We start from the raw sequence: 13,614 nt of genomic DNA on the forward strand, positions 1-13,614 counted from the left end.
CAGTGTATAAATCCCTTGTCCAGAAAGTGTGGCTTAACCAGTCACCATTGATGCCCAATAAGGAAAACATATCTGCCCTGTGAATTCAAAATGGGGGGAATTTGCATATTCAAATGTTTTGGAGCATCATCTTGAAATGCACACAGGACTGAATATCAAACAAGGACTAATGATAATATAAGAATATAAGAAAATAAAAAAACATTGGGTGAAATTCTCCTTTATAATACACATGGTTTGAGCACCTACAATCACAAAACAATCCTGAAAAGCTATTCCAAGTGAATTGTCCCATTTAGCCTAAATCATCATTCTTCATCCTGCTTTGTGGTTTTAGGATTCCATTCGTGATCCTATCTTCTGAAAGCTGCAGGCAAAGAACAATGTTGATTAACTAACAATGCATAATCACTGCACTCCAAGTTATTGTAAAATGGTCTAACATTGAGAATCAATTGAATACAAAATTTAACAAAATAAATCACTGATGGCCTGACAATGAGTACTGTTAAATGCAATACACACAATTTGATTGTCAGATTAGTAGTAGTTCAATTAACATTTACATGCTTTGCAAGAAAAACGAGTTCCCTAATAATCCTGTTTACATGGACAGGTCTGAAATCAGGCTACTGATCATCAAGGACATCAACCACCCGAGCCACGGCCTGTACACCCCCATATCATCCAGAGGGCGAGGTCAGTACAGGTGCAGCAAAGCTGTGACCGAGAGACTGAAAAACAGCCATCACTAGCCGGCCTCCACCCAGTACCCTGCCCTGAACTTAGTCACTGTCACTAGCCGGCTACCACCTGGTTACTCAACTCTACACCTTCGAGACTGTTCCCCTATGTACATAGACATGGAACACTGGCCACTTTAACTTCTCTAGGGTAGGGGGCAGCATTCGGAATTTTGGATGAAAAGCATGCCCAAATTAAACTGCCTGCTTCTCAGGCCCAGAAAATATGATATGCATATAACTGGTAGATTTGGATAGAAAACACTCTAAAGTTTCCAACTGTTAAAATAGTGTCTGAGTATAACAGAACTGATTTGGCAGGTGAAAACCGGAGAAAAATCCATTCAGGAAGTAGTTTTTTTTGTTGGTTTTGTAGTTTTCTATTCAATGCCATTACAGTATCCATTGACTTAGGACTCAAATTGCAGTTCCTATGCCTTCCACTAGATGTCAACAGTCTTTAGAAATTGTTTCAGGCTTGTATTCTGAAAAATTAGGAAGTAAGATCAGTCAATGAGTGGACCCTAAAGTGTCACAGAGCTTTTTCATGCGTGCGACCGAGAGAGTGCCTTTCTTGTTTACCTTTCATATTGACGACGTTATTGTCCGGTTGAAATATTATCGATTATTTAGGCTAAAAACAACCTGAGGATTAAATATAAAACATCCGTTGACATGTTTCTATGAACTTTACGGATACAATTTGGATTTTTTTGTCTGCCTGTTTTGACTGCATTTGAGCCTGTGGATTACTGAAGAAAACACGAACAAAACGGAGGTTTTGGGATATAAAGAGACTTTATCGAACAAAAGGAACATTTATTGAGTAAATTAATGTCTGCTGAGTGCAACCATATGAAGATCAAAGGTAAGGGATTAATTTTATCTCTATTTTTGACTTGTGTAACTCTTCTACTTGGCTGGTTACTGTTTGTAATGATCTGTCTGCTGGGCTATGTTCTCAAATAATCGTAAGGTATGCTTTCGCCGTAAAGCATTTTTAAAAATCTGACACGGTGGTTGGATTCACAAGAAGTTCATCTTTAAACCTATGTAAAATATGTCTTGTTTTCTGAATTTTTATAATGAGTATTTTTGTATTTGAATTTGGCGCCCAGCAGTTTCACTGGCTGTTGAAGAGGTGGGACGCTAACGTCTCACGTACCCAAGAGAGGTTAATAGTGTTTACATACTGTTTTACTCATTTCATATGTATATACTGTATACTAGTCCATGCCACTGACATTGCTTGTCCTAATATTTATATATTGCATTCTTTTACGTTTAGATTGTTGTGAATTTTTAGATACTACTGCGCTGTTGGAGCTAGGAACACAAGCATTTCACTACACCCGCAATATCTGCTAAATATGTGTATGCAACCAATAAAAAATGTTCTAATTTTAATTTGATGGCACTCTGATAAATGCATAAAATAGCCAACCAAAATAAACGTTCTACCACAGCGTCCATGTTATTTTTGGAAAGCATATTTGAATCGGAGTTTGGACATATAACGTTTGTATGTGAAAACTACTTCTAAAACACATGCATTCAATTGTTCCAAACACTTCACTCGCGCTAAAGAGGGAAGCTCGCTCAGCTAGTGCTAGCACATGCGCAGATCAAATACATCGCTGGAGCGCCGATTAAGGTGTTTCCGTGTCTTAATAATTCGAAAGATTGTTTTAATCGGTGTATGCTTACTTCGTTTTTGACCGTACGCATATTAAGTTAAGCAGAGTAAGGTGTTTACATGACTATTGCATAATCTGCCTACTGCCATAATCAGATTAATATTGAATTATTACTGTGCATGTAAACATATTCAATGATGTCAACAAAACTCAGGCTCACCTTTTCTTTTAGTTTTCTTCTTCATTAGTTTCTTCTTCTTCTTCTTGGGCCCCGGGTTATCCGTGTCCTGAAGGGAGGGACAGAGAATGTTTATATCAACACTATCATATATTAATATCATAACACAGCAGTGGAGAATAAATCTGAAGTGTGCCCATTATTTCTGGGACCACCTGTATGTAAAATATTATGCAAGCATGACTAAGTCGCTTTGGATAAAAGCATCTGCGAAATGGCATATATATCTTTTATGATCAATCACTGCATGTCAGCAAGGAGTGTGACCTGTAGAAGACTGGTGTGTGTCACATAATGTGTCCAACTCACCTGTCCCTCTCCGCCCGTCAGGGCTGTGATGTCACTGAACCGTGTGATGCCGCTCAGCTGACCAGACATGCCCAGCATTCCTCTCTTCTTAGCACTTCTCTCATTTCGGGGCACTTGCAGACGCACCATCATCGACTCCTCAAAGTTTTTCCTAAAGGAAGAAAATAAATACATGAAGGGACTCCCTCCAAATGAGAGGGCTCAAACTACTGTAGTACTACACAGTTAAATGAGTCACAAATCAATAATCTAATTGATGATTGTGTGATCAATGTGTCTGATGATGACAGCACGGACCTGTGCAGCTGCTCTCGGCTCTGTCTATCCGTCTGGAAGTCCCTGTGCTCGCGGATCTCCTCGGGAGCGTCGCTGTACTGCTGCCGGAGTTCCTGGATCACAGAGCTGCGGAGGGCGGCACGCCTCTGCTTGTCCGCCAGCTCCTTCTTTTTGTCTGCATCGGTCAGGTCTCCCTCTGTTGATCAAGTAAAGAGGTCTTATATATCACAGCCATGGTTTTGTAACATCATCCATCACAGAAATAAGACAGCTTTGGGTGCATTTTTAATGGGGGGGGATGTGTACATACGATTTAACAGAGAGAAAAGAAGAAAAAATATATATATTTGACATTACCATAGTGCATTGGGGCAATCTTGGGGGGAACATATTTCTTGCCACTAGATGGCACTTTTTTCTCAGCGCCTTCAGCCTTCTCTCCACCACCTTCATCCCCCGAGTCTTCTGATTCACTTAGCTATTGAATTAAAAACATTTTTTTTAAAGACATTCCTAAGCTGTTGTGCAAACCAGATTTCATTCTGTGATAGGGAACAAAGAACACTATGAATAATAATAATAATATAATTAAGCAATAAGGCCAGAGGGGATGTGGTATATGGCCAACATACCATAGCTAAGGGCTGCTCTTATGCACAAAGCAGAGTGCCTGGATACAGCACTTAGCAGTGGCATATTGGCCATATACCACAAACCCCCAAGGTACCTTATTGCCATTATGAACTGGTTACCAACGTAATTAGAACAGTAACAATACATCTTTTGTCAAACCTGTGGTATATGGTCTGATATACCACGGCTGTCAGCCAATCAGCATTCAGGGCTCGAACCACCTAGTTTATTATGTCTGATATACCACAACTTTCAGCCAATCAGCATCCAGGAGTCAAACTACCCGGTTTATAATTGTATTCATCTAACATAGATTGAGGGATGCCAAGAGATGAGAAGTGCTTACTTTGCTAACAAGGTTATCCGGATTGGGACGGAACTGCAATGGGTCATTTTCCCCTACAAAATATAAAATAAACAATTTACAATACAATCAAGGAATGTATATCACATGCATTCTGATTAGTACATACATTTTTCATAACAATTAAAGACTTGCTTCCTTTACTCAATATCAAATCTCACCTAAGCTCCCAGTCACTGCTGTGCGCACCAATTTATCAATCTGATATCTCAGTTTCTGGTCCAGAGGGCGCATCTTCTCCAGAACCTAGTAGAGCAACACAATAGTTAGAATATAGCAACAGAGGTCCAAGATGGAATTCATGAGCCCAAACAAGACCAAGAAGACTATGCAAGAAGTCAACAGAAATTTGAATTTGGGATGATGAAAATGGGAGAGGTTGCACATGTACAGCCCCACACACTGAGTGGTACAACATGTAGTGACCAGCAATGAAGGGCATCTTACTGTTCTGACGGTGACCAGTCTGTGAAGGGCGCCACTGTCTTTCACACTACCACCCTCTGATTTAAGACTGATCAGGTGAGTGACATCTTGCAGGTAAAACAGCAGCAGCTGATATCTAAGGTCAAGGAAAGACAAACCCTACAAGAGAGTGGGAAATGTACATTTGCATAAATCATTTGAGCGAGACAATGCTGCGTGTTTGAGTCCATGCCAATGTGAACTCTCAACTACCATGTGTGAATCCTATTATAGTACTTACCTTGGATGTTTGGAATTTTCCACCTTGGACCCTCTTTAACAAATCTCGAACCTGCCCTGTAACTGATGCCACCTAGGGTTGAATGTGTACAGACAGACCTTAAACATCCGAGTGACTGGTAATAGATCTCAGTAACTAGTAATAGATATGACTGATAAACAACACTACCGTAGCTATGTCATATCATTAGCAAGGAAGCTACAGAAGACAAACAGCTGGCTGAATTCTAACTACTGATCGTACACCAGATAATGTGATATAAGCAAAGATTTTTGTTATCAATTACTGGACGTTACAGGTTTGCCTATACAAAACGTTGTCATAGATTTTTCAACTGAATCTTCTAAAATGTCTGTGTCCAGTTGCAGGTGGTTTTAAAATTTAAAAAAATGTTTGCTCCATGAAGTAATCCAACGTGTATGCAGACATCTTGTCAATTTTAAATCTCTCATTGATGAGACAGGGGTGTCATCATGACATGCAGCACTTTGGGGTGGACCCACCTGCCTCAATCGATGAGAAGATTTGAAATAGACAAGATGGCGGTGTACACATTGTTGGATTATTTCTTGAAGCAAAATTATCATTTTAATAATGGAGCCTTTTCGAAATTTAAAAGAACCACTTGCAACTGGTCACAGACATTTTAGACGTTCAGTATAGGTCGTTTGGCATAGGCAAACCTGTAACGTTAACGCTCAGTAATAGATGCCACAAATCTTTGGTTATATCTCATTATCTGGTGTCAAATCTGTAGCTAGCTGTATTCTGAACCTAACCTGTTCAGTAAGACTGTTCAACAGCCGCACAGCATTGGGTCCATCACTGTCAATCAAATCCTGAAAGAAAATAGCAAATCAAAATATTACAATAAGTACTGCTTTCAAAGTTGGTAAGCCCAGGCAAACACTGTCCCATAGTTAACTAGTACAGCTAACGTTACTAGCTAAGCTAATTAGTTAGCTATGTAACTAGCTATGGGGCGCCCTGTGTGAAGTGGCTGGATAATTGCGGTCTTTTCAATCATGAGATATGGCAGCAATAACTGTAATAATCTTGAAACGTTTAAAGAAATATCCAAAATCTTGACATAAAACGAAAAACATAAAGCCCAACTCACGTTTTCGCTATAAGAAGCCGCCATTTTGATTGAAAGTTGCATGTACGGAAAACGCTAAGGGACAGTGGAATCGCAAGAAAGAGTTTCGTAATTCGTATCACGTTGACTACATATCCAAAGAATTATGGAAAATGCACTTAAGCAAAATGCCCACGGTGAATAAAACATAAACAACTAACACAACATAATAACCTCATATTTTGGGTTATGGACGAGTGCAGCCCCATGTACAGTGCCTTCGGGAATTATTCAGACCCCTTGACTTTTTCCACATTTTGTTACATTACAGCATCATTCTAAAATTGATTAAATTGTTTTTACCGCTCATCAATCTACACACGTTACACCATAATGACAAAGCAAAAACAGGTTTTACATTTTTGGGGGGCTAATTTATTAAAAATAAAAAACTGATATCACATTTACATAAATAAGTATTCAGACCTTTTACTCTGTACTTTGTTGAAGCACCTTTGACAGCAATTACAGCATCAAGTCTCGGGGTAAAAACCTGTTTCCGCTTTGTCATTATGGGGTATCGTGTGTGGATTGCTGAGGATTGTTATTTATTAAATCAAGTTTGGAATAAGGCTGTAACGTAACAAAATTTGGAAAAAATCAGGGGGTCTGAATATTTTTCGAAGGGACTGTATATAGAGTCATTGAACACTGGTCACTTTAACAATGTTTACATACTGTTTTACCCACTTTATATGTATATACTGTATTGTAGTCATGGTTCATCCTATACAACTATATCTAGACTCTGATATTGCTCTTCTGATATTTCAAATATTTGTAAACTTTTTGGATTATGTGTGTATTGTTAATGTGTTGCTAGATATTGCTGCACTATTGGAGCTAGAAACATAAGCATTTCGCTGCACCTGCAATAACATGTGAGCAAGACCTTTAAACAGGTCAACACTCACAAAGCCGCGAGGCCAGATGGATTACCAGGACGTGTACTCAAAGCATGTGCGGACCAACTGGCAAGTGTCTTCACTGACATTTTCAACCTCTCCTTGACTGAGTCTGTAAGACCTACATGTTTCAAGCAGACCACCATAGTCCCTGTGCCCAAGGAAGTGAAGGTAACCTGCCTAAATGATTACCACCCCGTAGCACTCATGTCAGTAGCCATGAAGTGCTTTGAAAGGCTGGTCATGGCTCACTTCAACAGAATCCTCCCGGATACCCTAGACTCACTCCAATTCGCATACCGCCCCAACAGATCCACAGATGACACAATCTTAATCGCACTCCACACTGCCCTTTCCCACCTGGACAAAAGGAACACCTATGTGAGAATGCTGTTCATTAACTACAGCTCAGCGTTCAACACCATAGTGCCCACGAAGCTCATCACTAAGCTAAGGACTCTGGGACTAAACACCTCCCTCTGCAACTGGATCCTGGACTTCCTGACGGGCCACACCCAGGTGGGAAGGGTAGGCAACAACACGTCTACCACGCTGATCCTCAACACTGGGGCCCCTCAGGGGTGTGTACTTAGTCCCCTCCTGTACTCCCTGTTCACCCATGACTGCGTGGCCAAACACGACTCCAACACCATCATTAAGTTTGCTGACGACACAACAGTGGTAGGCCTGATAACCGACAACGATGAGACAGCCTATAGGGAGGTCAAAGAACTGGCAGTGTGGTGCTAGGACAACAACCTCTCCCTCAATGTGAGCAAGACAAAGGAACTGATCATGGACTACAGGAAAAGGCGAGCCGAACAGGCCCCCATTAACATCAACGGGGCTGTAGTGGAGTGGGTTGAGAGTTTCAAGTTCCTTGGTGTCCACATCACCAACGATCTATCATGGTTCAACCACATCAAGACAGTCGCGAAGAGGGCACTACAAAACCTTTTCACCCTCAGGAAACTGAAAAGATTTGGAATGGGTCCCCAGATCCTCAAAAAGTTCTACAGCTGCACCATCGAGAGCATCCTGACCGGTTGCATCACTGCCTGGTATGGCAACTGCTCGGCATCTGACCGTAAGCCGCTACAGAGGGTAGTGCGTACGGCCCAGTACATCACTGGGGCCAAGCTTCCTGCAATCCAGAACCTATATAATAGGAGGTGTCAGAGGAAAGCCCATAAAATTGTCAGAGACTCCAGTCACCCAAGACATAGACTGTTTTCTCTGCTACCGCACGGCAAGCGGTACCAGAGCGCCAAGTCTAGGACCAGAAGGTTCCTTAACAGCTTCTACCCCCAAGCCATAAGACTGTTGAACAACTAATCAAATGGCCACCGTACTTACACTGACACCCCCCCCCTCCATTTGTTTTCTACTCTGCTGCTACTCGCTGTTTACTATCTATACATAGTCAGTTCACCCCTACCTACGTGTACAAATTACTTCTAACCTGTACCCCCTGCACACTGACTAGGTACCGGTACCCCCTGTATATAGCCTCGTTATTGTTGTTGTTATTGTGTTACTTTTCATTATTTTTTACTTTAGTTTATTTGGTAAATATTTTCTTAACTCTTCTTGAACTGCACTGTTGGTTAAGGGCTTGTAAGTAAGCATTTCACAGTAAAGTCTACACTTGTCGTATTCGGCGCATTTGACAAATAAAGTTTGATTTGATATATGTGTACACGACCAATAAACTTTGATTTGGTAAGGGTATAATGTATACTTATACACTGAGTGTACAAACATTAAGAACACCTTCCTAATATTGAGTTACACCCCCTTTTGCCCTCAGAACAGCCTCAATTCATCGGGGCATGGACTCTACAAGGTGTCCAATGCGTTCCACAGGGATGCTGGCCCATGTTGACTCCAATGCTTCCCACAGTCGTGTCAATTAGGCTGGATGCCTTTTGGGTGGTGGACCATTCTTGATACACACAGGAAACTGTTGAGTGTGAAAAACCCAGCAGCATTGCAGTTCTTGACAGTCATACCGGTGGGCCTGGCACTTGCTACCATACCCCATTCAAAAGCATTTAAATATTTTGTCTTGCCCATTCACCCTCCGAATGGTACATACAAAATGAATTTCTCAATTTTTTGTATCAAAGCTTATCAAATTGTATCAAAGCTTAAAAATCATTCTTTAACCGGTCTCCTCCCCTTCATCTACACTGATTTAAAGTGGATTTAACAAGTGCCATCAACAAGGGTTCATAGCTTTCACCTGGTCAGTCTATGTCATGGAAAGAGCAGGGTTCCTAATGTTTTGAACATTCATTGTGCATAATACATACTGTATATCCACAGAAATACAGATACAGTACCTTCATAAAGTATGCAAACCCCTTGACTTATTACACATTTTGTTGTGTTACAGCCTGAATTTAAAAAACATTTTCACCCATCTACACACAATAGCCCATAATGACAAAGTGAAAACATGTTTTTAGAAATTGTTGCAATTTTAAGACCAATGATGTTGTAGGCGATGTACTTCTATAGATAAGACAGTTGAGATGTACTAAGTTCATGCGGCATTTATAGGTTATATTCTTAAATAATTAATGGTTATATATTATTGACCATAGAACAGCATTACATTTTTTTCCTGATTGCTGAGGCACTATCTTTGAAACTATTGGCTATTTTTGCAAAACTCTACACACTAACCACAAAACCTTACACCAAACCAGCAAAACATTATACATCTCTTGCAAAGCAAACAATTTTTGCAAAACTCTTCAAACTCTTTTAAAAATGTTTGTTTTTGCGTCAATACAGTACACACAAACCATCATTTGAATAAGCACACGAAGCACCAACTACGCACTGATAGTATCAATTAAAAACACTTGTGGCTTTTGTTTTTTCTGTGTGCAGGGCATAGCAGTTTGCAATAAAGTTGTGTCATACATGTAGTAAACACACATACACACAGGTATCCAAATGTGTAAAGTATGGATGTGTATTCCCGAATATAACACACTATCAATATAAATAAGGGGAAAATGTGTTTTTGTTTTTTCTCAAAATGTTCCAACACTCCTCAAACAACAAAAGCGCAGTAGAAGAAAACAATGCCTGGAGTGCCGTATCCAGGCATGAACCCTGATCGATGTCTCCACAAGCCTCATCCATTGCCTGTAGAAGGGGTATGCGTTGGTGGTGCTGGCGATCATACACGTTCCGACGCCATGCAGAGAATAATTATTCAATAGGATTCAAGAACGGAGAGTATGGGAGGAGTTTGAGCGCAATGAAAAGTGGGTGACCTGTGAACCAATTGCGTACCACAGCAGCCTGGTGGAAACAAACATAGTCCCAGATGATAACGTACCTGGGCTGCTCTGGCCCCTGGTCATTAGGGATTAGTCTGTTGTGGAGGGTGTCCAGAAATTTGATCATGTGTGCAGTGTTGTATGGGCCTAGGATTGCATGATGGTGAAGGACGCCGTTTTGACTAATAGCCACCACGTTGTCCCGGGATGTTGACGATGGCACGGTGCCCGATTATATTTTTGCCGTGGCCCATTGTTTTTGCAAGGTTGAAACCTGCCTCGTCCACATATATTAGCTCATGATGCACTGCATCTGCTTCTAGCTCCATGACTCTCTTAGAGGGACAAGACAAAACAATGTAGCACAGTAGGAAAAGACAGGGATCAGTCAATATGATGTAGCACCATACACTTCCAGATCCAGTACCAATGATAGGATAGTATAGCTTACCTGCACATATTCATATCTCAGTTGTTTTACACGGTCTGAGTTTCTTTTGAAAGGGCCTCTGTACAGCCGCTTCATCCTAATTCTATTGTGTTTCAGTAGACGAGACAGTGCAGAGAGACTCACTTTGTTGACGTTTTGGAATATGGTGTTATCTGCCATTATGTGGTCCTGCAGTTCTCTGAGTCTGATGCAGCTATTTGCAATGACCATATTTACAATGTGGGTCTCCTGCTCTGGGGTGAACAGGCGACCTCTTCCACCAGATGCTGATTTTCTTGCAGTTCTGTAAAAACGTTTGAATGGTTTTAGTGATAGATCCTTCTCATTATGAAGGTACAGTACATATTACTGTACCAGTAAGACTACAACACTTACAGTTACTTACTGTTTCTCATTTTGAAATATCTGGATGATACCTGCAACAGTATAGCGGCTCAGATTTGGTTGAACCCGTTGCCCAGTCTCCCTCATGCTCATCCCATGGTTGACAACATGGTCAACCACAGTCGCTCTGATTTCATCAGTTATTGTGTTCCTGACTCCCCTTCATCTTCCTCTTCCCCGTCCTCTCCTTCTCCTCCCCCTCTTACTTCTTCACCTCCTCGTCCTTCTCTAGTTCTCACCCCTCTTACTCTCTGTCCAATATTGGCCTCCATTGTTGTCCAAACCAAATGTTTACCTGTGGCGTATTTATAGTGCTCAAGCTCCGATTTGTAAGTGACCTCATTATCTAAAAGTGTTTTCACATCTGTCAATGTGGAAAAGCAATTGGTGAAATAGTGTATCAATATAGAGAACTATGTTTACAGTTTTGCTAGAAGTGTGTTTTTAAATTGCAATATGAGTGTTTAAATGTAAATGTAAAAATACTAATGTCAGGATGTGATCCTAAAAAAGGAGAAGTAAATTAAAGGCAAGAAACAAGGCCATAAGAAAAAACAAGCCCATGGGTGATGAGAGAGAAAGAGAGAGAGAGAGAGAGAGAGAGAGAGAGAGAGAGAGAGAGAGAGAGAGAGAGAGAGGTGGTGTTTAACTTAGAGGAAGTGATGGTGTGATAATCAGATGAGTACCTGTCTTTACAGTGTTTATGAGCAGAACATTGAGGGAGGAACTCACAAAACAGAAAAGGCTGTACGACGATAAACAAATTCAGAGGTAAGTCAGTCAATATCCTGGTGGGAAATGCTCATAATATATTGAAGCGCGTACAAAACCGACAGTTATGTACTGTAGGCTACGTGTTGTGCAAAAAGAGAATTTCATCATAGATGGAAATTAATCTTGACAATGTTAGTACTAGAATGTTGTTATACAATTTAAAACACTACAATAGGCCTATAGTTATCATGTAATTAATTAACAATGGACCTGATAATGAATGTGTCTGAACGTTACTATATTGTGTCTGAATCCCTAACAGATGTCTCAGTGTTCTGTGATTCAAGAGTATAGCCCTCCAGTTTCTGCCACATTCACAACCTTCAGGCAGACTCCCACCCACGCTTCTACAACCGTGGCCTTGAACACTGACCCATCGACCCCGGCACTCTTTACCAATGATATGACTCAGATGGAAGGGATTCCATACAGCCAGTCGATGGGGGCTCAAGGATTGGTCAGGACGGGCAGTAACAGAATGACAGAGCAGATGATGGGAATGTCATACCTGTCCTACGCACCTTGTCACAACACACCTTCCACGGAGAATGTTGGCCAACAGAGTCACATACTGCAACAGGTATATGGATACGCCGCTTGGGTTCTGTGCTCATGAGAATGCATAATGTTGCAGTTAGCATGTAGTTCAATGTTACGTTTTTTTCTTCTTGCATCCATTTTGTCTTTTTCAATTTCAAAGTTATCTCTTCCTTCCAAACCATCTACATCCCTCCTCCCTGTCCTACAGGATTTTTCCCCCTTCCTCCTCCCCCTTCCTCCCGGACCCCTGCGAAGCCCCCTGCAGAAGAGGGGTCTGACCAAGGACACCATGGAGTATCGACTGCGGCGGGAGAGGAACAATATTGCCGTGAGGAAGAGCCGAGACAAGGCCAGGCGGCGCATACAGCTCACCCACCAAAGGGCTCTGCAGCTCCATGAGGAGAACCACCGGCTGCAGATTCTCATAGGGCAACTCACACATGAATTGGACACTCTCAAACACATCTTGTCACAGCGTCACCTACAGCCCAGGGGTGAGAATGCAGCCAGGGAAGAGGGCTGTTGAGTGTGTTGGGGAGTGTTGTAGAGAATGACAGCAACTATGTGTGGTTCTGTATGAAAATATGCTCTTTTGTTACATTGGTGGAAATTGTACATTGTTATAAAACAGTCACATAAGTGCTTTCATCTGGGAGTATCCCAAATGTTGATATAATGCAGGGTTAATGCCTAAGTCAACAAAGGCTGTAAGTCAAAGAACACAAAATTCCAAGTACTTTAAAAGCCTTTTGTCTTTGGTTAGATGACACAGATTTCAGTACACTTTCTACCTCCACTACCTTTTCTCTGAAATTACATGGCAAGAATGATTACCCAATCTGATTACCCAATACCTTTTATGGGTTCAAAAAGATTCATTGAATTAAGCACCACTAAGAAAAAGGCAGTTGTCAAGAAATGTTAGATATCAGGCAAAAGTTATGTAATTGTGCAATTCAAACATTTTTTAATAAAAAATATTTTATAGCTCTTTCTCAACTGTCTGTGTTAGCTGACTTACAGTAAAATCAAGGTACAAAAAGAGACCAAAATAGTATTTTGTGAACAACACTAAACATTTGTGACCACTACTGCTTGAAATGAATATGAGTAAATTAATCCGGGCATATGCCATTTCTCCTTTTAGCTGATAATATAACATTACGCATCCCAATATAATAACAATTCCACTTTAGCCCAATCTCCTCCAAGTGATT

The 13,614-nt window shown here is 40.9% G+C and overlaps 2 protein-coding genes across 2 annotated transcripts; one reads left to right on the forward strand and one right to left on the reverse strand.

The window, feature by feature from the left end:
- Positions 1 to 204: 204 nt before the first annotated feature.
- On the reverse strand, positions 205 to 6,062 carry ngdn (neuroguidin, EIF4E binding protein). The gene is made up of 11 exons (XM_038996951.1): positions 6,027 to 6,062; positions 5,686 to 5,745; positions 4,907 to 4,978; positions 4,648 to 4,785; positions 4,362 to 4,446; positions 4,183 to 4,235; positions 3,561 to 3,681; positions 3,225 to 3,399; positions 2,928 to 3,078; positions 2,601 to 2,667; positions 205 to 367 (listed from the first exon to the last, which is right to left on the reverse strand). Exons 1-11 carry the CDS (start codon positions 6,048 to 6,050, stop codon positions 354 to 356), a joined length of 960 nt encoding a protein of 319 aa, XP_038852879.1. The 5' UTR covers positions 6,051 to 6,062; the 3' UTR covers positions 205 to 353.
- Positions 6,063 to 11,779: 5,717 nt separating this feature from the next.
- On the forward strand, positions 11,780 to 13,349 carry cebp1 (CCAAT/enhancer binding protein (C/EBP) 1). The gene is made up of 3 exons (XM_038996952.1): positions 11,780 to 11,854; positions 12,120 to 12,437; positions 12,606 to 13,349. The coding sequence occupies exons 2-3, from the start codon at positions 12,120 to 12,122 to the stop codon at positions 12,921 to 12,923; spliced, it is 636 nt and encodes a 211-aa protein (XP_038852880.1). The 5' UTR covers positions 11,780 to 11,854; the 3' UTR covers positions 12,924 to 13,349.
- Positions 13,350 to 13,614: the final 265 nt, after the last annotated feature.

The sequence above is a fragment of the Salvelinus namaycush genome, chromosome 7 (genome assembly GCF_016432855.1).
Source record: "Salvelinus namaycush isolate Seneca chromosome 7, SaNama_1.0, whole genome shotgun sequence".
Taxonomy (NCBI): Eukaryota; Metazoa; Chordata; class Actinopteri; order Salmoniformes; family Salmonidae; genus Salvelinus; species Salvelinus namaycush.